The 24042-nt window shown below is 47.3% G+C and overlaps 1 protein-coding gene across 1 annotated transcript; it reads right to left on the reverse strand.

Moving 5' to 3' along the window:
- Positions 1 to 2070: 2070 nt before the first annotated feature.
- On the reverse strand, positions 2071 to 24002 carry LOC129326044 (F-box only protein 36-like). Its single transcript, XM_054974128.1, has 4 exons — positions 23888 to 24002; positions 23401 to 23509; positions 2922 to 3094; positions 2071 to 2673 (listed from the first exon to the last, which is right to left on the reverse strand). Exons 1-4 carry the CDS (start codon positions 23981 to 23983, stop codon positions 2512 to 2514), a joined length of 540 nt encoding a protein of 179 aa, XP_054830103.1. The 5' UTR covers positions 23984 to 24002; the 3' UTR covers positions 2071 to 2511.
- Between the last annotated feature and the right edge of the window lie 40 nt (positions 24003 to 24042).

Consider the following 24042-nt stretch of genomic DNA (forward strand, 5'->3'; position numbering starts at 1 on the left):
ATGGAATGGATTGTTTAGATGGATAATTGACAGTTACCCCAGTCATATTCTTCATATGCCTCAAAGGGCTCCAGCTATCTGGAATACAGAGCAACTATGAAATAGATATGTAGAGAACTAGAGTGCAGGTGGCATGACTCACGCTGAAGATGACCAGGTATACCCTAGATGCCATTTGCAGGTATATGAGTGATGGCAGTGAATGAGTCACTCTGCTCCATCACCATGTGTTGCCAAGTAGGCCCCCTCTCTTGCTTTAAGGCCTGCCATGAACTGTGTTAAAGTTTCCTGCGTTGCTGTTTCACTGCTGCACCAAAGACTGCCCTGCACGTGTGTGTTCTAATACACGTGTCAGTTTCCTGCCTGCGTGTTAACTGCCTTGCTGCTGCAATAGACTGTGTAGTTTACTGACTCCATGTTTGGTTAACTGCACAAAGGACTCTTTTCCTGGGCAGCCCTGCCCAGACCTGTACCTGGACTTCCCAGAGTGTGTTTGGACTTTGTTACAAGTGTGCCCCGTGCCTGTATAGCCATCTGCCATGGACCGTGCCTGTTCCCTGCATTGGACTGTGTTTGGTGTGCTGTTTCCCCTGCCTCCATGGAAGCCTGCCTTATATGGGCCCAAGCTGCTGCTAGCAGCCGGGCGCCTGCCGGGGAAACCTCCAGCGAGCCTGGCTAGGCGCTCCCTGGTCAGTTCCCGCCTGGAGCCTCCCACGGGCCGGTCCCCGAGCTTGCCCTTGCTACTGGGCAGCCTGCTATCCAGCCCCAGCTATGCCCAGCTGGCATCCATGTTCTCAGGCAGCCAGAAGACCCAGAGGAAAAGACTGCTTTGGGAAGCCATTTCGGCGAAGCAGCGTCCACAGCGAGAGTACCTCGCCCCGCTCTGCATATCTTAGGAGCCGCCCCGGAGAAGGAACTGAGTGCCGACCATCCCAAACACTTAGAGAATGCATCTCAAAGAAACCTCCGCATTCCAGAAGCTGATGACATCAGGACAAGCCCTGTCCGCTGGAACATCCATTCAGCCCGCTCGGATTTCCCCCTCCCTCTTTTGTCCCCTCTTCCTGAGGTGTCACTTATCACAATCAGATTACCAAAGTGGCCCATCCAAGCCATTCAGTAACCCATTAGACCCTTTGTTTTAATCTGTGAGAACCACCAAGTAAAGCACCAGCCCCAGGGTACGTTTTGGGGTATTTAAGCCGGTCTCCCAGACCGCATGGTGCGCGTGCCATCCTATCCAGAATCCCTTGCTGTCCATCTGTGGTCCCAGTGCTGGCATTGGGCCACCTCGCTGTTGTGTCTCTGCTTCGCTTCAGGATTGTGAGTATTCCCCACCATCGTTGGGAACCTGCTAATGCGAAAGTCTCTGCATTTCCTACTCTGTATTTCTTAGATCTTGTGTGTTCTCTTGTATGCTTGTGCAAGTTTAGGCTTACGCCACATTATTAGTAAATACACGTGATTGAAACTATTTGTAGTCTGCCTCTTTGTCACTAGAGTGTCTGGAATCGGGACCTCCGTAAACATAGGTTAGATCCGCGCTAATTTTAAGTTACAGACTGCTAAAGCTAATTCCCCATTCAAATAGAGCAGTTCTGGTAACACACGCCACCAGAGAAATCACAGCTAGCTGATCTGTGATGAAAGGATGTATCTGCCTAAGGAATACTGGAGAATGAGGCACGTACAGACATTGTGATAGCTTTGCTAATTAATGTTGCCAGATCTTGTTTGTAATAGAGGCTGGACCATGAATGTAAAAAGCAACCATGTCAGAAATGATCAGATTATTTAAAACTTGTTTCCTTTAAAGATGGCAGAGTGTTTAGCGTATTAAAGCCACCACATGATTAATCCATGTTCATCCTCGCTGGTTAAGGAGGGGAAGACTGTCCACGTATTAGAAGAGGCAGATAGTTGCCTGGTCCTGAAAAAGCTGTCTTCATCCAGGGATGACTTAGTCATATTTAGGTCTTTTACTAATCTTTCTTTTTAATAAAAAAAAATAAGGTCAATTCATTTGGACTTTGAGCTTGGTTTGTTGATTTATTTTAAACATCTCACCCTTTCAGTTCATCAGAACAGTTGTTTACATTTAAAATTGTTCAGAAAGAAGTAAATTAACAAAATAAAAATCAACAGTGAAAAGCTACAGTTATAACCAAAGCAATAAAAACCATAAAAATAATACAAGGAAACCAACAAATAGAATATGCAGACCAAGCATAAAAGTGACACGGGCACTTAACACAGTTAATCATCCACAAGAGATTGAAAACAAAAGTGTTGTCACTTAACACCTAAAATTTATTGATTTTGTCACCAGGTGAATAGCTACAGGGAGGGTGTTCCAGAAACAAGGTACCATAAATAGCGAAAGTCCTAGCCAGGTAGTCACTTGCCTCTGAAGGTGGATACACAGGGGGATAATGTGAGATGTCCAAATTATTCCTCTCCTCTGTTGATTCCTTGTGGGGGCCTAGCTTGCAGTCAACACTTGGCCCTATGTTAGAAGAATGTAGTCTGTCTTCTCTGCATTGGTGTCAGGTAACCTGGTTTTTGGATGAAATTCAGTGGCCTCTTACCTGGAAACTTGATTGTTTTTGCATCAAGAGTGTACTTATCTTGCAACTGTTTTATTCTTTCCCAAAATTCTTCAGTGTTACACAACTGAAAGATAAATAGTTGCAGTGTGTATTACAATAATACACATACGTAGGCCAGTCTTTGAGCATATTCAAAATACACTTACAATAGTTACTTCATCTTTTAATCTATTCTGAAATTCATATTATTCTGGCTATGCTTGGAAATTTCCGCTGATAACTGGTTTTACATGCTTCTGTGAAAATCCCATCTTGTTGATTTTTTAAAGAAAATCAATACATGCCTTTAAATAATAATGAAGGAATTGTTACCTGGCGAAACTTTTTACATGTTTTTGACAATTGTCCAATATCCTCTGTATTAAGGAATGACAAGATGTGTATGATCAAATTCTCAGGCATTCGGACTAGAAAATCATAATGTCCTTGACACAAGCCGAGAACATAGTCTAGCATTTTCTTTCCAAAGATGCTTTGTAGTTGCTCTGAATTATTAAAAAAACATATACAAGAAATTATCTTAAATGCAGGGATTGCAGGAAAAGTGCATTTTATTATTTTAAAAAAATGTTATTGAAATAAATTTGTTTTACAGAGAAGGGGGAAAATACAGTCTTAAATGGGTCTTAAAAACATCTTAAATGGGGTAGTATGAAAAACTACCAGAACAGAGATACTAGAATGAAAACATCGCTATCATTTAGAGCCAGCTATGAAGAACTTGTGTGTGCCTATATCAGCCCACTCACCAGTACAGTCTAAATTATGGATGATTTAAAAAATCTGGTGTACTGTTAAACATTAATGGGAGTCCTAATTCTGATGCAAATAACTTATTTACATAATCCCTCCTTTGATAGGGTATGTTTATATTTATTATAAAATGTGTTTTGAATGCTCTGTCGGAGAACACAAAGTCTCTAGTATATTTACACACAAAAAATTATTCACTGCAACACTGTATAGTAACAAGAGGTGTGTGGGGTGCTTTTATTCTTAATTCTTGTGTTAAGGCTTCCCTAGAAATAAATCAGTACATGACCTTTGTCTGGGGTCTGAGCCTCAGCCCCCGGCCTTGCCGGGAGGAAGCAAGGGGAGGCAGCCGGGAGACAGCTGCCCTGCCGCCCCAGCCGGCAACCAGGGCCAGAACCTGCCTACACCAGGGGGAAGAGGCAAAAGGCCAAAGCCTCAGAGGGCTGGAAGGGGCAGGGAGAGACCAGCTAGTCCCACCCTCCAGGGGGAGGATAGGGGGCTAAGCAGACCAGAGGGAAAGGGCAAAGGCAGGGGAAATAGGGACCCAGCAGCAGAGAAACAGAGACCTTACCAGCCAAGGAGGAGAAGCAGCCACAACAGCCCAGAACCACTCCCCAGCTAGAGGACAGTAACCTGGCTCAGGAGATGCTAAGAGCCAAGCCCCTCCAGGTAGAGCTGCTGGAGGCACTCTGTGGGAAGAGCTGGGCTGCCAGCCAAGGGGCCACAGCTGGGCCTGCCTTCAGCAATCAGCTCAGCCAGAGAGGCCTGGCAGCCAGCCAACAAGACACAGCTGTTGCTGACCCAGGCAGCCCAGCCAGCTACCCCAGCTGCAGCAGCTTGAGACAGCCCAGGCCAATGCTGGGAGGCCAAAGAGGGGTGTGGCCTTCTTTGCAATGCCCCTCTTACCTTCTGACTGGGATAATAAGGGCTCAGGGATCTCTATTCCTACTTCTATACAACAAATGGAGGTTTGACTCTCAGAAACTTATACGATGCAACTGTTGTTGGTCTTTAAGGCGCTACTGGACTTGATTTTTTTTTACTGTCGACCAACACAAACTAATAATGGTTTTAAACCAGCATATCATGGCTCCAATGACCATCACCAAATATACGTAGATTAGTGCTAAGGACTCTCTGTTACAGATTTTCAGAGTTCACAGGGAAGAGTTACGGGCAGCTCAGTCCTGGGGGGGGGGAGTGCACAGGGAGAGAACTAAGGCTTACACCAGCAGAACTGGCTCCTATGTGGGCGCAAAAGGTCTTCTGCTGGCGGCAGCACAAGGAGTGCTACCACTGCCATGCCGCCACCAGCGGGAATGCTTGGAGGGCGGATGAAGGCAGAGAAGTGGCACAGGGCCCCGCATTGGCACAGGAGGGGGCAGGCCAGAGGGCGGGGCCAGAGTTAGTTTACTCCCTAAGCCCTTCCAGGTTCGGGAAGGCCCCCAGCGGTGCAAAAGAGCTACGCCATAGAAAAAGGCAGCGTAGCCCATAGGAGCCCATAGAATGGGGAAAACTCAGCCCCCTCTCCCCGTGCCCAGCCCCGCCCCCACGGCCTGAAGGAGCATAGGATGGGAACTACCATGGGGGCCAATCCGCGTGCGCTTCCGGGGTGGGTGAGCCCCCCCTCTCCGCACCTCCTCACGCACCCTAAAAAATGTAGGTGAGCACATGGCTGAAGGCTCTGCCCATCTGCTGTCTATACTTTGTGCATGAGATAGGAGAGTGCACTGGGGGGACTTTGCGCTCGCTCAAGGGAAGAAGGGCAAAGTCTAGAATGTCTGGCTAACTAACAATAACCACTCAAGTTTCCTTGCAGGTTATCTGACTCTGAAGTTCCATCTCAGTAAGGAGCAGGGTAAGAAGGAGATGGGGCTGGGCGGCTCACTGATTTGTGCTGGCTGCCCCATCACCTGAACTCACCTGACTGCTAGCCTTTTCAGGCAAGGCTTGGCGGGGGAGAGAATGGTGGTGGCAGCCCCTGCCTGCCCCAGAGGCAGTTGCCCAGAAAACTACTCTTAACCAGGTGTTTGTAACTACCTGTTAACTTTCTCCCTTAAAGATAAAATCACCCCAAGGCTTCCTCGCCAGAGGGTCTTGCACCAGCTGGTCACTAGCTGCACCTGTGGGGCTGCCGCTGCTGCTTTCTACTATGTGCATCTTCTCAGATGTTGGAGTGTGGACTTTGCCTCGGCCATGGACTGGGCTGGGTTATTTGCAGCACGTGTCTTTCCCTTGCAGGCACGTCATGACTTGTCCGGGAGATGACCGAGCATGTCTGCTTCAGCCCCCCCTCTAATTCTCTGCGAGTGTCATTCAGATCCAGCCCAGGAAGCAATATCTCAAGGCAGTCCGCATCTCAGCCTCGCCCCTGGGAGCGCAGAACGAGGGCTGCGCAAAATGCCTTGGCTCTCTTTCCAGCTGAGGGACATTGGCACTTTTTCCAGTTTAATAAAACGAGTTGAAAAACAACAAACTTCTGTGTTTGCATGCCTGCCTGACATTGCCAGTAGCCACTCTCTCAACTCCCTGTCGGACTATCCTCTCACACATCCCCGCAAATGTTTCAAGTGGCGCCCCATCAAGCATCCCTGCCCCCTTCCTCCCCTAAATGTAACTTCAGGCAGTGGGGTGGGAATTGAAGTGTGGCCCATGAATGTCTGCAGGGAAGTGGGGGAGGGCACTGAGGACTTTCATTCTCTGATAGTCTGAGCTGCTGGCATCTGATAAGCCAGGAAGATGATCACTGCATGTGGGAAGTTGCTGCCAGGGGGTGGGGGATGTGTTTGCGGAAGCAGGGATGGACTTGGGCTATCTGGAGTGGGGAGGGCCTGTCAGTCCACGCTGGGGAAGGGCATCGCCCCAGTACTGGGACGTGGCTGTTGAGGTCCAGCCCTTGTTCTTGCATTGTAGAGATACAATGATGTGTTCAAGTGGCGCTGCAGCAAGTTTGTGCATGCTTTTCATAGAATCATAGAGTTGGAAGGGGCCATACAGACCATCTAGTCTAACCCCCTGCCCAGTGCAGGATCAGCCTAAAGCATCTCTGACAAATATTCATCCAGCCTCTTCTTGAAAACTGCCAGTGAGGGGGAGCTCACCACCTCTTCCCCATCTCATTCCCCTCACTTCCAAATGGCCTCCTGGCCTCCCACGTGGTTCCCAATGGGCATTTTTGTCACTCATTGAAGGCCCCGCCTCCCCCCATTTGTTTCTCTGGAACCTGGGGACTACTTAGGGTTGTCAGTCTCCAGGTGGTAGCTGGAGATCTCCCAGAATTACAAATGATCTCTAGGCAACAGAGATCAGTTCCCTACTATCTGGCCCTACTTTTCAGGGAGGGGGGACCTGTTTCTTGTGGTGGTGGTGGTAGCAGTGGCGGAGTGGATTTGCAGGCGCACCAAGCTGCAGCCACTGGCTTGGCCCTCGTTGGAAATGGGGGCTGGACAGGCAAGAGGGTGGGTGCTCAATCTGGACCTTCACTGTCACCTCTGCCCCCCTCCCTGGCAGGGATAGCTGCTCTTTGATGGGGGCCTATTGTCATCAGCGGGGATCGTGGCCTCCCCATTGGCTGCACCGCTGCTTGCCCCTTGCCTGCCTGTCAGGGGAGAGGTGTGGCCATTGGCTGGTGTGAGCGGAGTTGTTGGGAACAACGGGCAGGCACTCCTGGCAGCAGCCACACCTCGCCTTGTCATGCTCAGGCACCACTAGTGGGACTCTCCTGCAAAAGTCCATAGGAAGCTGTGGAGCGGCGCCCCATTTATGTCGGCGCATGAGCGATGACGCTGCCTCGGGACATAGGAATGAGCTGTGAAACTAGCTTAAGTCTACAGTGGATATACCTCACTTTAACTTCTGTTCTTAACAGAAAGTTATAGTGAGGAAGGCGCATAAGTATGTACACTTCTTTGAACTAGTATATACCTTCTGATTAGGGTTGCCAGACCCCTGGCTCAATGAAGGGGAAGGATCCCCCACCCAGTTTCCCACTGCTGCTTGGCGCAGAAGTGTGAAAAAGAACCCCATCAGGGCTGCAGTGTGATGTCACTTCCGGGGTTTTCCTGACATCACACTGTCGCTGACCACCTCCCATGTCCCTGCTTCCCCTGGGTCTTACGCTGGTTTCCAGACTGGTAAGAATATAGTTGGGAAAGAAATACCCTGATCCCTCTACTAATCATAAAATCGACAGTGCAGAAGTTAATTATTTCAGCAAATGTTCAGAAGCTGTAGTACCGGACACAAAATGTGACTGCCAAACATGCTATGGTGCAAAAATATGGTCATGCTACTCTCCCATCAGAATTGCCTGTCCTCTGCTCCACCCCACCCCCCACAATGGTCAACACCTAGACCTTCCCAAACAACCTAAAGTTACCCCCAATGAATTATATTGCCATACTAAGAATGGGTGATTTAGTGTACAGGAGAAGGCAAGCTGCCATGGTAATTATTAAGTAGAATACTAATTCTGAGTTGCCCAGGCATGTCATATGAAAGACACATTGTTTTCTTTGACCCGTTAGGTGCAAGGCATTTCTTTTTCATATGCTACAGTGCAGCTACCATAGTCCTTTCCACTCTGAAAGCTTTTCAGATTCCAAATATAAATAAAACTGACTTGAAGGATAATTATCATATTTATCAGAACAACTTGGCTTGCTCTGTATACTGAAGGTATTTGAAATGACAAATGATTTCTCCATAGCTACCATATCATGTGGTCTAGCCCTATTCTTTAAGTACATAACCAGAACAAACAGCTAATTCTAAAGAGTGAATGCCTGCCTTAAAAACAAAGGAGGCAGGAGGACATTAAACTTAGTGAATATACTTCTTGCTTTGGCACACCACCATTAGTGTCAAGTATTTCCCTAGGTAAAACTTGATTTGCTAATATCAGAATATAATTATCTTTTGCCACTTCAAAGTCAACTGAGCTAAGACATGGATTGGCAAATCACACCAAAAGGCGACATGCAATGGGCATTTTCTAAAGAGAGAAAAAGGAGCCATGAAAAGTGACAGTATAACAAGAATGAGTGTCGGGGAGGGTGTTATTCTTATGGACAAGGTTTTTACCCTACCTTTCTGTCCTCACAGGGCCACCAAGGAGGCTGACAAATTCTAACATACAAATAAAAATTTTATCTTAAAAGCCATTGAAATCAACACGTAAATACATCAGTAAAGCAACTTAAAACCAGAACTTAAAAATAAATACAAAAGATAAAAGCAACCTTTAAAACATTGAGGAGACAGGCGGCCTCACTGAGGGACGGCCAAGTGAAACAAAAAAGGGATACATAAAATTAACTTGCAAAACAAGAGGGAGCAGATGGTATGATCTAGGATGCTAGTTTATTATGGTAAATACCCTAAAACATGTCCACACTCAAGAAGTTTGCCATGATATCAGTTCTTAATAACTTAAGACATGTCGGTGTTGCTCTGTGATGGCCCCTACCCTGTAGAACGGTCTGCCTGAGGAGGTCAGGAGTAGACATGGGCACAAACCGCATTACAAACCAAAAAAGCCCACGAACCGCCTGATCGTCTGTTCACGATTCGGCAGTTCATGAGGGTCCATGACCAATGAACCAGTGTTCGTTGGAAGCCCGGTTTCTTGCGTTCGCCCATGGTTCGTGAAGCCAGACAGTCAGGCACCATCAATCAATTCCCTTGGAAACAGCTTGGGGAATGCCTGAACTCTGTCTGCACTCCTTCTGTCGCCCTGGAAACCCAAATCGAAGCCCAGCTTACCTTGATCGACAGGTCTTCCTTCCAACCATGGAGCTGCAAATTGGTTACAATTGGTTACATGGGAGAAGACACTCACGGGGGAGGGAGGGGGAAGGGGATGTTCTGTAGCCATGGGCACTCCAATCTCATCCCTGCAAACCCTGATAGGCAGTTCTGATGGCCAACCCCTTGTACACTGGGCCAACGTCAACTGGTGGCTCTAATTGTATCGAGTGCGAGTTTCCTGGGGGCCTCGGATTGGAGAGGGTATAACTCCAATATCCCTATTGCAATCTTGACCAAACTTGGGTGCTGGCTGGAGGAGAGCCTGCTAAACACTCCCTGTGAATATGGGTTGTCTAAGTGCAATGGGGGCCATTCCAACACCCACAAACCGCGAACCGGTTCGGTAATGGGAAATGTTCATTACGGTTCATTTGTTTGGGGGCAGCGGCGGCACCGAACCATGAACTGCAGGTTCATTAATTTTTTTTGGTTTGTGCCCATGTCTAGTCAGGAGAGCCACTACTCTCCTGGCTTTCCGCAAACAATGCAAAACCGAATTATTCAAAAAGGCTTTTTATTCAGATAGGAAGGCTGTATTGTAGGGAAGGGGTCTCAGATGCTTCGCGAATGAGTTAAGGACCATAGACCTCACTGCTATGTTGCTTTAAATATGTACTCCTATATACTACCTATGCTTTATGTTGTCTAATGTCAGTTCTATAACTGATTATGTTCTGTTTCAGCATTTCTACAGTTCTGTATTGGATCCTTGCTAATGCTATGTGTTTGTAAACTTGTATTTACCCTATGGTATTGTTTATGGAAATGTCCTTGATATTGATCGTACTAATCTCATACTAGGTAATCTTGAGTCTCAGTGAGAAAGGCAGACTATAAATGATATTTAATTTTTTTTAAAAAAAGGATACAGTTTGGCTTCCATTAAAATGAGGGTGTCAACCAATTAACTAATCAAAGTTAAATATACCTGCCTATCACCACCTTTGCTATAGGTACCTTTTTGGTATACTGAAGCAAGTTACATAACTTACAGTGTAATAAATTAAAGTGACTGTGCACTGTACGTCAGAACATTTCTTTTTTAATCCTTCCCCCCCCTTTTTACAATATTCCACTATCCTGAACTCGCAGTTGTGATTAAATTTCTTTTCACCTCTTAAAAGTGACACTTGCCAGTTAAGCAACTACTGATATAATTATGTTCTCCATCTAGGAAGGCACTGAGTCCTCTTTGCCAGTGTACCTTCAAGATACTTGTGCTGTTGGGGACTTAGTGCTTGTGCAACATTATTGCACTACGAACAGAAAAGCAGTCAGGCACTATCATTAATACTAATATCATTCTGCCAACAAAGGGAACTATGTTGGCAAGGGGAGGAGCGGAATTTAACATCCCAAAGCTCTCATGAACTTTGGTACTGTCCTCAGTGATGGCATATTACATTCCACTTCCATGGAAAGGCAAAACACCTGCATAACAGCATCATAAGCATTAGGATGTGGAATTCACAGAAGAAAGTTAGCATGAACAAAGGACGCCGTGCCAGAAAAGATCATGCAAATGGGTCCTTAACCACTTTGTAACTTGTGTTACAAAAACCAGATTTGCCAGTCCAATTTCTGTTTGTGAAAGAAAATTAACATTTAATTCCTATACTCTTCTCTGCCAAGATTGATTGTAATGACAATCCTTGGGGCTATGGGAAGGTATAAAAATAACTTCTAAACTTGAAGAAGAAGAAGAAGCAGCAGCAGCGACAATGACAGCCTTTGGGTGAGATTACCATAATACATCATATTAAAACATTGATAAATAGCTATGCTTCTATAATTTAGTTCATCTGTTCTAGTCTTTTATCTTGACCAAACCTACAAAACTGATTCCTAGCCCATGCCCCAGTGAGAAGATTAAAGTCCATCTAGACTCCAGAGCCTTCTAGGAGAGTAACTGCATGCTTGGCATAAACGCTTCTATGAGGTTTTCCAGATGGTACAGTTGTCTTGAAGAGACTGGCTAGCAGTTGCGGAATGCAGAGGTTGATACCTTCGCTGGTGTTTCCACTGTGAGTACCCTAGTACTCAGCCTACTAAACTGAGATGTGAGAAAACTGCTGCTCTTGCTCCTGCAGCTGAATGTATCACACACACAAATACAGGGGTTATGTTTGTGGCACTGGTATCCATTTTTTCATTCTGTTTTTACCCTGGTTAAATTTGAGACAATCTTCAAATTAAACTGGTTTTCCTAAAATTCAAGCGAACAGTCTGCCAAACCAGCACCAAGAAGAACAGGGACTGCTGCTCTGAAAGGCTGAAACTACTTTCACCCACCCAGCTATATGATTTTGAATGCTATGCCACTTGAAGCCAACATTTCCCAATTTTCCTTCCCCCACTTTCCTTTCAGAAACTATGCACTGTCTGTTTCAGGTATTGGAACACAGGCAGCATAGAAATTATCCTCTGTAGAAAGATTAGCCCTACGCAGTTACATGGGAACTAGAATTACACAGCTAGGTGGGTAGGTATGTCCTCAGAAGCACGTTAATCAACCTTGCAGGCCTATTTTTACTTCATTTATACCCTGCCTAACTCCCAATGGGGACTCAAAGCAAGTTACATCATTCTCCTCTCCATTTTTATCCTCACAACAACCCTGTGAGGTGGGCTAGGCTGAGCGAGTGGTCCAAGTCACCCAAGCTTCCATGGCAGAGTGGGATTTGAACCTGGATCACCCAGATCCTATTTCAATATGCTAACCACTACATTACATTGATCAAAAGCCTCCACTTTAAGAATTCATTGGAATTACTTTTCTGGTTTTCTTTGTCTATATATTCTGTTGTAGGAGGACAGTAACAATTTACTGTCCTCCAACAAAAGAGCTTCAAAGGAATTCTCAGAGTGCAATTAGAATTCGTGAACAGGGACATGGGTTTCTCAATCACTATGGGAGTTAATATTGTGCATATTTTGTCTCTTACAGGTGTCAATTAGTTCAGCTATACCTCTGTAACTTCCTATTGTATCTGCTTATATCTTACACTAGATTTTATGTTAACCCTGCTTTGCCTATCTAACAGTAGTTAGTTAACTTATTACTCTTTATTCTATTTTATTTTATTTTAAACCAGCCAGTTTGTAACATCCCCCACCCATTTCTGCCACAAACACAAATGCTGGAAACAAAAACAAAAACACTGTTGGTAAATCTATACATACGCTTCTATAAAAGGTTTCCAGATTTCTAAATATAAATCCATATGCAATTGCTGTTGATATGCAATATGTTCAAATGTGGATAAATTTATAAGGTCCGCAATCCAATAATTACAGGAAGTGGGATTTGGTCTTTCCTGCCTCGCAGTGCAAGTCTTTTAGCAACTATAAGGGTCCACGGAGGGTCCATTTCTGTTGAACATCAGTTAGGTTCCAAGTGACAGGCAATTAGTTTACAAGGACATTAACATCCTCAAAAATAAATGAGACAAAATTAATATGAGTAATGACTTCCTTCCCAAAAGACTGAATGACTGGACATGTCCAAAACATATGCTTAAGAGACGCATCTTGTAAATTACATCGCCAACAATTAGACAGTATACTTAATCTTTTAGTGGAAAGGCATGTGGTGTCCAGTATGCCCTAAACATCATAATTTTTTGCTGATTAAGTCTCAGCTATAGATACATAGTAGCAACAGGTGTAAGGCCTTATCCCATTGCTTTGGCAGAATTGGATGCTCTAGTTCACTATTTCATTCATCTCAAAGACTCGTGTATCATATTTATTAACCGACATCAAATATTAGCCAGCTATTGTAGGCTTTATTTTCCATGTTGATTCAATATGAGTTTCCAGAGTTGGGAGAGAGTCTGAAGCTGCCAGGCCATATTTGCACAACGCCAAAAGTTGCAATTGTAAATAGTGCCATTCAGCAAAAAGCTGGCAGTGGAAAATCTTATCTAGACCTCAGCTGAGAAAATGACAAAAACTCATCATCATAGCCTATCATTCCCTTGTCTGTCTAAGCCTTACATAAAAAGGAATTCCTCCCAATTTTTAAAGTCTGGATTGAACTATAATGTTAATTTAGCAGGAGGAAATGGGTCAAATCTATGTTGTTGTTATAGTATAAGCCATATGTCTCTGCTGCAGAAATTCAGAAGGAACAAAATCCATTTTAACTTATTTAGTATGAGGGAATGGGTCACATCTAGAGATGGGCACGGTCAGCATTACAATCGAAAAATACCCACGATAACGGCGATCGCGCGATCGGGACCCAGCGGATCAGTGCTGTCCACGGCGACCGATCCAGCATTTGGGGGGGTGCTTGATCGGGGCGATCGGGCTCAGATCGGGAAGCCAGACTCACAAGTGCCAGCAATCTATTCCTCTGGCAACGGAGCCAGGGGAATGCCTGAGCTGTGTTTCCCCTCCTTTTTTTTTTTTGAAAATTTTTTTATTGGATTCGAAATCAATCAATGTTATATTCATTACAATCCATTTCCTTTAAATATTCCAGTTCTAACCCCCTCCCTTCCCCCCCTTTTGTTGACTTCCAACAGTTTTCCAACCCCTTATCCATTTTCCCCCTACTCATTTCATACTTATTTTATTCTAATAAACATATACTTTCACTCTCTTCTAAGCTTGTCTATTATAACACCGTGCTATCTCTGTTCCCTTTCCCACTTAACTTATCAACTAGACATTACATTCCTGGCATATACCCTTTAATAATAATAATCATTTATCTATTTTTTGTACTCTATACTCTATCTCACACATTCTAGTCTCATCAATATGGGACAAACAATTCGTCTCACATTCTACATAAAACAGGGTTAACATACCTGTAACTTATGTTCATCGAGTTCTTCTGTGCTGACACACATGGGGACTGCGCAGGCGCAGGCCAGCCGCCGGAGAATTTTCTAGAGCTTCCATGGCTCCGAAGGGGCCGTTTGTCGCGCGCCTCAGCGACCGTTTTCCCCGCCCAAACGGTCACGTGATCCTCCAGCGACCAACGGCCCCTTCCCTCAGTTCTCCCTTGCCGCCGCTTGACCAACACACTTCAGCCATAACACCTTAAAAACACCAATTTCCGTTACAGCCAACACAGTATTGTGCATTGGAGTTCACAGCGGGGTAGGAGGGAGGGTTGTGTGTCAGCACAGAAGAACTCGATGAACATAAGTTACAGGTATGTTAACCCTGTTTTCATCTTCGTTCTTCTGTGCCTCCACACATGGGAGTGTACCAAGCTTCACACAATAAGGAAGGCGGGGGTGAAGTCCAACACAATTTTATTAAGCAAACAAGATCAACAATAAATAGATATGCATATATACATCTATGTAAAAATACTGTGTAAGGACACATAAATACTCAATATTTACATATATACACACCCCCAGGTACATGTATACACACTTTCACTCAAGGGTACCCAACAGGTACGTCAAGAAAGTCATACCAAAACTCCCTCAGGAAAAGAGGGAGTGTAAGACAGCCTTGGCCACAGATACATCCTGCTCCGCATTGACATCAACGGCAAAGGTGTCTGCAGAGGACCATGTGGCTGCTTTACAAATGTTAACCAGGGGCACCCCCCTGAGGAGTGCCGAAGAGGATGCTTGGGACCGCGTGGAGTGGGCTCTGACATGAAGCGGGCAAGCCACCCCTGCTAGGGAATAGGCCTTGCTAATGGCCGTCACAATCCACCTAGACAGGGTCTGTGAGGAAGCCCTGTTACCCTTGCCCTTGGCCCCAAAACATACAAACAGGTGAGGACAGGAGCGGAATCCCTTCGTCCTATCCAGGTAATAGGCTAGGGCCCTCTTCAAGTCTAGGGTATGGAGGGCCTTTTCCCCCGTAGAGGAGGGTTGAGGAAAGAATGCAGGCAGTGAGATATCCTGCGAGAGGTGGAAGGCGGACACCACCTTGGGCAGGAACTCAAGGCAGGGACGCAGGACCACCTTGTTGGGATGAAACACAAGAAAGGGAGGGTCAGACCGCAGTGCAGACAGTTCACTGACCCTTCTGGTCGATGTGACGGCCACCAAGAATGCTACCTTGTAGGATAGCATATCCAAGGGGCAGGTAGCCATAGGTTCAAATGGAGGCAACATGAGACGTGAGAGCACCAAGGACAGCGACCACTGAGGCACTGGCGCAGACACAGGTGGGTAAAGATTGTACATGCCCTTAAGGAACTGGCGGGATTGTGGGTGAGAAAACACCGTAGCACCCTCAATTCGGGTGTGAGCAGCTGATATCGCTGCCAGGTGGACCTTGAGGGAGGAAACCTTCAAGCCCATACCACGCAAGTGGCACAAATACTCGAATACAACCCCCAAGGGACTGCTGTCAGGCACCACCCCTCTGGCAAGTGCCCAGAGCTCAAACCTGCGCCACTTGGCCGCATAAGCGCGCCTAGTGGATGGCCGACGAGCATTCAGGAGGACCCTCTGTACCTCGTCAGTAAAGCCTATCGGGGAGGAACGATCCGCCAAGCCGTTAGGTGCAGCTGCCTGGGATCGTGGTGGACCAGGCTCCCGTTTAGGAGAAGGTCTTGCCGAGGAGGCAGACTCACATACGTCCGTTTGGACATCCGCAGGAGCTTCGGGAACCAAACCTGCCGTGGCCAGAAGGGGGCCACTAGGATGCAGTCCGTCCCGTCCTCCTCTATCTTGCACAGGACTCTGGGAATCAAGGGGAACGGAGGAAACATGTAGTGCAAGCCCTGCGTCCACGTAAACTGGAAGGCATCCCCAATAGAGAGGGGGTCGCTCCCTGCCCTGGAACAGAACGTGTGGGCCTTGGTGGTCGCCGCAGTGGCGAACACATCTATCACTGGATGACCCCACATCTGGAAGATCGGCCCAACGTACTCTACGTTCAGTTCCCACTCGTGTTCCAGTAAAGGGACCCTGCTGAGGGCATCTGCCCGGGCATTGTCTGACCCAGCCACGTGTATAGCACGGAGCGACACGCCGTTCTTGATAGCCCACTGCCAAGTGAGTGTGGCTTCCCGGCACAGGGCCATGGACACTGTGCCCCCCTGCTGATTCACGTAGTACATGGCAGTCGTGTTGTCCGTCTGCACCAAGACATGACGATTTCTCAGCAGTGCTGTAAGAGACACAAGTGCGAAACGAATGGCCCTTAGTTCAAGCACATTGATATGGAGGGTCTTTTCCCTGTCAGACCAGACATCTTGCACAGCCACATCACCACAGTAAGCACCCCATCCCATCAGAGAGGCATCAGTGGTAACCGTGATGTCATGGTGTTGATACCCAAAAGGGGTCCCTCTAAACAAGTTGTCATCAGACAGCCACCAGTCCAAGGAGGAGAGGATGACCCTCGGGATAGAGAATTTGAGGGACGGAGGGTGCAGTAGAGCATCGTACCTCCGCACAAACCAGTTCTGGAGAGGGTGCATACGCAGCCTAGCGAAAGGCACCACAGAGGTGGCCACTGCCATATGCCCTAGTAAGCACTGGATAGCGCGCACAGACTGGAACCGGTTCCTTTTAAACATGGACACTAGACCCCTTAGGGACCGAGCCCTCTCCAAGGGGAGCAGGGCCTTACCCTCCACAGAGTCCAAAAGTGCACCAATGTAGGACACCTTGCAGTTGGGCACCAGTTTGGATTTCTCCAAGTTCACCAGGAGCCCCAGGCGTTGGCACGTGCTAAGTACCAAGCCAATGTCCTGCACCAGCCTAGACTCTGAGTCAGCCACGATGAGCCAGTCATCGAGGTACGGAAAGATAGTACAACCTTCTTCCCGTAGGAAGGAAACCACAGGGGCCACACATTTAGTGAACACTCGTGGGGCAGTGGACAGGCCAAAGGGGAGCACCTTATACCGGAAAACCCTTTGCTGGTAAACAAAGCTCAGGTATTTCCTGTGCTCCTTCCGTATGCCCACGTGAAAGTATGCGTCTTTTAAGTCAAGAACCGCAAACCAATCCCCCTGTTTCAGCAAGGCGATCACAGCCGCCAACGTTACCATTTTGAATTTGGTCACCTTGAGGAAGGCATTAAGGCCCCTCAGATCTAAGATGGGACGTAAGCCCCCATCCTTCTTAGGGACCAGGAAGAACCTAGAGAAGAAACCCTTTACAGAGTCGTCATAGGGCAATTCTTCCACAGCACCCTTGGCCAAGAGCGACACGATCTCCGCATCCAGCTCGGCCATAGTGTTATTGACAGCTGTCAGGGGTGAACTGCATCTAGGCAGCTCAACAAACTCCAGCCCGTACCCCAGTTCAACAATAGTTAAGACCCATGAGTCAGATGTTATTGACTCCCACTCAGAGAGGAGTGGACTAAGTCTGTCCGAAAAGTTCAGGGATACGGCTGGCGTGACCTGTCAGTACTGTCTCCCGGCGCCCTGCTGTTCTTTCTGCAGGGCCGGTTGCTGTGCCTGACGAGGTTTGAAGGGCCGACGCCTCCTCTGCTGTTGTGCGGGAGGGTAGGGCCGCTGCTGGTAGGCAGGATACTGATGATAGCCCGGCCGCTGCTGTTGGTATCTGCCCTGGTAGTGGTAAGGGCCGGACCGGGGAGCGTACCGTGACCTGGAGGAGGGCTTGTCCGCTGCAGCCAGGCCCAAGGACCGCGCCGTCTGCCTGTCCTCTTTTTTCTTTTTCAGGGTCTCGTCGGTCGATTTGGAGAACAGCGAGTCCCCTTCAAAGGGCATGCTCTCCACCCTGGAACGCACCTCCTGGGACAGGGCCGTAGACCGCAACCAGGAGTGGCGTCTGAGGACCACCGCCGACGCCATCCCTCTAGCAGCAGTGTCAGCAGCGTGGCTCCCAGCGTTCATCTGCTGCTTAGACAGCCGCACAGCCTCCGTCTGTAGCAGGGACACTACAGCCTTCTGCTCAGGAGGGAGGTCCCGGGTATAGGATGCCAACTTCTCCCAGAGGTACAGCTGGTACCCTGCCATGATGGTCTGGTAGTTGGCAATCCTCAGACCCAGCGAAGCGACGATGTATTGGCTCCTGCCCATGGCATCAAGCTTCTTGCCCTCTTTATCGGCAGGCACCGAGGAGTGACCCGATCGTCGGGGGTTGAACTCCTCTGTGACCAAGGAGGAAGGTGGAGGGTGTTTCACCAACGCCGGCCAGGTGCCCTGCTTGATCTTGTAAAGCTGCTCGATGCGCTTGGACGTTGGAGGTTGATCACAGGGCACCTGCCACACCTTCTCCACAATCTCCTCAATACCCTCGAGCATGGGGAAGCCTACGTACGCCGGATTATCTCCATAGATACGTTTGAGGAGCTTGTCCTTGGTCTGGGGAAGTGCCGAAGAGATGTCCATCTCGAGAGCCTTGGCCATCCTTGCCATCTGATCGGCGTAGATGCGGAGGTCCTCGAATGGCGAGTCCGCAGATGGCACTAGCTCCTCAGCCGGCGATGGTTCGGACCAGGACTCCGACTGGTAGCCGCCAAAGCTCTCCCCATCCTCCTCATCGGAACCGAGCTGGGATTCCGGAACCTGGAGCGGAGGGGGAGCCCACGCCGACCTCGATGTCGAAGGCCTCGGTTCCGACACGGAGAAGCCCGCAGGTGCCCCCTCCCATTGGCAACGGTATGGCGAGGGGAGGTAGGAAGCCTGCCGATGCCGGGACGCAGTGGACCGGACTGATCGGACACTGTCCCCGGAACCATGCCGCGCACGACCGACCGGAGGTGGAGACGGACGGGCAGGCGACGGACGGCTCCGACGAGGAGACGGGCTCGGTTCCAGCCTCGGCGACCGAAGGGCAAGCGATGGTCGGCTCCGACGGTGCGGGCTCGGCTCCGGCCCCGACGAGAATTCCGCGGGCACCGTCTCGAAGGCCATCGGATCCGGCACCTGCACGGAGATGTCCTCTGGCTCCGGGGAGCCCAGATGAGGGGAAGGCGTGTGAGGAAGCACGATGACCTCCTCCTGAGGAGCGGGACGCGGCGACCGATGGTGCTTGGTCTTTTTCTTCTTCTTCGGTGGTTCCGAAGAAGAACTCGGAACCGACGCGCTCCTCGCCTTCGAAGGGGACCTCGGCTTCGACCTCTTAGGCTTCGTCGGAACCGATCCGGCCGTCGGTTCCGACCGGGGACTCGGTACCAGGATCCTCGGTTCCGAAGCTGGTCTCGGATCCGACCTGGTAGATGAAGCGCTACGGGGCGGCCGCACCGGTCCCTGCGCTGGAGAGGCCGCTCTCGACGCCGAGGTACTCGGGGGACGCGGTTTCGACCCCGACCTCGCGGAGGCCACTGAGCCAGCTCTGGAATGCCGTTCGGCAGAGGGGCTTGGGCCGGCCTTGGAGGAGGGCAACGGAGCGCCTCCGGACATGACCTTCTGCCACAGGGAGGAATTCAATCGGGCCTTGCGCTCCTGCCGGGCCTTGCTGGTGAAGCCCTGGCAAATTTTACAGGCCGTCACATTATGGGTCTCTCCCAAACAGAACAGGCACAGTTCATGGCCATCGGTTTTGGCCATTTTCGTGTGGCATTGGAGGCAATGCTTGAAGAGAGCCTTTGAGGCCATCTTCAGGGGCACGCGAAAGGAAGGTCAAAAACAGTCCGAGTCAAATTACCGAGTCCACAACAATGTCCAAAACGAGATCCGAAGAATAGTCGAGGTCACGAAGTCCGAAGTCAAAAGCCAAGCAATCAGTCAGAATAAAGCACGAAGCACAAAAAAGCACAGAGCAACGAAGCTCACGTTCTCTCCAAGCGGCGGCAAGAAGAGAACTGAGGGAAGGGGCCGTTGGTCGCTGGAGGATCACGTGACCGTTTGGGCGGGAAAACGGTCGCTGAGGCGCGCGACAAACGGCCCCTTCGGAGCCATGGAAGCTCTAGAAAATTCTCCGGCGGCTGGCCTGCGCCTGCGCAGTCCCCATGTGTGGAGGCACAGAAGAACGAAGATGAACTTTAAGTACTTCTGTAAACATAATATACATTCGACATAAGTCAATCAATTTAACCTATACTCTATATGTTACTCTTTATTTCCTTCTACCTATCTTATGTTCATTATATTTTAATTATATAATTTCTCCATTATACAGTTATCTGCCAACAATAATCAATCAATTTGACGCATACCCTGCATATTTCTGAGTACCTCTATGAACACAATGTACATTCAGCACAGGTTAAACAATTTAACTCATATTCTGTATGTTACTATATATTTCTTTCCACCTTTCTTATATTCATTCTGTTTTAATTATATAATTTCTCCGTTGAACAGTTATCTGCCAGAAATAAAACTAATTAATTTCTATCCTTATAATTATTTATAATTATTATAATAACACCTCTATTGCTTAATACTATATTTATTAGTCAAATAATATAATTGCTTAGAATTTCTCCTTTAACTTTCCTCCCCCGGGTAAAGTCACTTCCCTCTTCTTTTGTTGTATTTCAGTAATTTTCAAACTGCCACAGTTCTCCTCCCACCTCCCATTTTTTCACCAAATATTGTTTCAGCTTCTCCCAATCCATATTAAACTGTCCTGGATCAAGGTCCTTCAATTTCCTTGTCATTTTATCCATTTCCGCCATGTACAGCAATTTGTAGATCCAGTCTTCAATAGTTGGCACTTCTTGTACTTTCCACTTTTGCGCATACAAAAGTCTAGCCGCTGCTGTCATGTAAAATAACAATGTCCTGTATTGTGCCGGAATATCCTCCATTCCCAAGTTCAGTAGCAGGAGTTCTGGGTTCTTATTAACTTGAAATTGTAAAATCTCACTTATCACTCTTATTATTTCCCCCCAGTACTGCCTAGCTACCTCACAAGTCCACCACATGTGATACAACGATCCTTCATGTTTTTTACATTTCCAGCATTTATTGGACGTTCAAATTCCCTAACGCAATTTTCTTTGGTGTCAAGTACCAACAGTATGTGTTTGCCCTCCTTCTGTCGCCCTGGAAACCCGAATGGAAGCCCAGCTTGCCTTGATCGGCAGGGCTTCCTTCCAACCATGGAGCAGCAAAGCACTCACCAGTTGGGAGAAGACACTCAGGGGAGGGAGGGGGAAGGGGGTGTTCTGTAACCATGGGCACTCCAATCTCATCCCTGCAAACCCTGAGAGGCAGCTCTGACGGCCAAACACAGATGAGCGGCCAGACCCCCGTCCCCTGAGGGGAGCCGGCTCATCGCTGTCTCCCCATGCCCGCCGGGCCTGGCGGCCGTCATCTTCACCCACTGTTCATTTCTCACCAGCATGCTCCTTTTTGGCCTGGCGGGCGGGCACATGGGGGGTGCCGCCATCGAGCAGCCAGACCCCCCACCCCCTGAGGGGAGGCGGCTCATCACCGCCTCCCCGTGCCTGCCAGGCCCAGCGGTCGCCGCCACCACCCACCTTCCCACATAGCTGGGAACAGCGGAGCACCCCTCCACTTTGGCCTCCCCGATCCACGATCCACGGATCGGAAACGGGAGATGATCAGTGTGGATCATTAGTTCGGGATCGTCGCTGGCACCGATCCAAGATCAGCTTGATCGGTAATGTTTTTGGATCGTGCCCACCTCTAGTCACATCTATATTGTAGTGATATTATAAGCCATACTTCTCCAGCTGCAGAAATTCAGGAGGAACAAAATCCATTTTAACCTAGACCCTAATATATTCCACTTAAAAAGTGGCTCCAAAAAAGAAGACTCCAAGAGAGTCCGAAATGGATAATCCAACTGAGAGAAGCGATCCTAGTAATTTGTACATGTTAACATGCATGATGTTAGGCACTGAGGTCTTCAAAACCAAATCCTCTTTCATTGACTGAAAGTTGCATCCTCTTTAAAGAACTCTTACATTGTGATGAACACCCCCCCCCCCCCGCAGCTATATTCTTTTAGAGAAAGCATACAGGGTGGGGGGAAGGAATGCTGAAAACCCTCCTGCTACCACACCATGCTTGGAAGCCAATTCCCCACCCCCCACCCCCATGCGCACCCATACACACACTGTTTTTAAGGTGAGTCCGTCACATGTTTAACATATAATCTACTCAGGCTTTAAATAGCTACTGGCTTCTTGTTTTAATTTGTAATCCCAGTTTTTCCTTCTCCAGAGTAATATTAAAACCAGTTGAACTACAGAAGTATCAGCAAATACTAATTAAACACTGCCACCTCAAAATTCATAAGCACTATTTCAAGCTGTAAGAAAGAAAGGTCCAACAGAGAGATCAAAAATGGGTACTGCCTGGAAGGATCCTAAGTTTTCAGCTACTCCATGTAATAGTCTTTTCCTTTCTAGAATCAATACCTCATTCCATACTTTTTTGTAGTGTGTCAAGCTCTTGGGAAAATCTAGGCTATATTTTCCTTTCTCTTTAGGCTAGCAATGCCACAACTTTTTATAAACTTGTATTAACTAACCTTTCCTATTCATTCCCCTGAACCAATTTCCTCAACTCAGCTGAGGAGGGTGGATAGAGACCTTCTGAAGAAGTTGTAGCTGTTACTTTTGTTAGAAAGTCCTTATAGAGTTTGTAGCTTTACAGTATGTGGCCATCGTCCTTAGAACTCCTCACCTCAGCAGAGCTCTGATGCATGAAAGGATACCTTATGCCACAACAAAACTGCAGTTTCAAACAGTGTCTTGATGATACTTCAGCTTTAAGTTCTGGTAACTCTCTTGTATTCTCACACACACAATCTGGCTGCAGGAAAGGGTCAACCAGGTTTGTAGAGAACTTGACAATTTTGATCAATAATTCAGGCAGCTGCTGGAAGAAGATACATGCTCAGCCATGCCCTTTTCTAGCTTTGCCACTATTTTTTAATGATATTGTTGAGTAAACCTCATTGAGTTTACTAAAGCAAGCCTCAATTATTTTTGTGGAACAAATACACTTTCAGCTCTGTTCAGGATCACAGCCAAGAATTATTTATTAACAGAAAAAACAAAACAAAAAGATACAGCCTAATCCTGTACATATTTAATCACTTAGTCTGAAGGAAATATGCCTAAGATAAGCACCCCAAATATTAATATAAGCCTGCATTCCCGGAAACAGTTCCTTGCAGTAAGCTGTACTTAACATTATGTAACTTGCGTCTAAATAAATATGCTTATGATTGAGATATTATTAGGAAATAAGCCCCACTGAGTTCAGTAGTATTTATTTTGAGAAAACATACAGAAGATCAGGCAGTAAATTAGTACAGTGACTTATGGGATCACACAAATGCTATGAGACAATAAATGCCAAGTTTGACAAGTTTTTTGACCAGTCAATACTTGCTGTGTAATTGCTCATCCAAGAGAAAATCTTTATGGAGTTTCTTCACTTCTCTTGGGCAAACCCTTTCTTGATTAGGTCGAAAAGAGATTCTCCATGATTTCCAGATAACCTAGAGCATCCGTATTTAAAAGAAAGAATCACGTTGTGCATGCTGTTCTATCTCTTTTTTCATCAACACCCTAGGCAAACTACACTTAAAATAGGAATTGAGAACTTTGCTTTCAAACTAGATTTGCACAGGAATTAATTATACTGCTTACTGAGTAAGTAATTACTACAAAGTAACTACTACATTTCTACTGCTCTCCTCCCCCATTTTATGAATACAGCAGTAAAAAGGCAAATTATGGATAAATTCCAGGACTGCTTGCACAACAAACATTTGGGACTACGTTTCGCCTATCTTTACAAGCTGTGTGGCAGGCAGAAGCTCACCAGGTACAGCATTCCCCTAACCCAACTATAAGAAGATATCAATGTATTTTACCTCATTTTTTGTAATTGTCAAGTGATGAAAGTCTTTGTTAGGAGGAGGTGCCTGTGTGTGAACTTCATAAAGTTTATCCTGCAGTAGGGAGCTCATTTTGGTTTTTCTTGCTTGCTCACAGTTTGCAACTGAAATCAGACTTATAATGTTGTTTC

This window comes from Eublepharis macularius, chromosome 3 (genome assembly GCF_028583425.1).
Source record: "Eublepharis macularius isolate TG4126 chromosome 3, MPM_Emac_v1.0, whole genome shotgun sequence".
Lineage (NCBI taxonomy): Eukaryota > Metazoa > Chordata > Lepidosauria > Squamata > Eublepharidae > Eublepharis > Eublepharis macularius.

Coding starts and splice junctions, on each gene's coding strand:
- LOC129326044 (XM_054974128.1), bottom strand. CDS start 23,983: ATGAGCTCCCTACTGCAGGATAAACTTTATGAAGTTCACACACAGGCA. Junction 3,095..23,400: donor CTTGGATGAGCAATTACACA/GCAAGTATTGAC, acceptor TTAATAATTCAG/AGCAACTACAAAGCATCTTT. Junction 2,674..2,921: donor CATGTAAAAAGTTTCGCCAG/GTAACAATTCCT, acceptor TTTATCTTTCAG/TTGTGTAACACTGAAGAATT.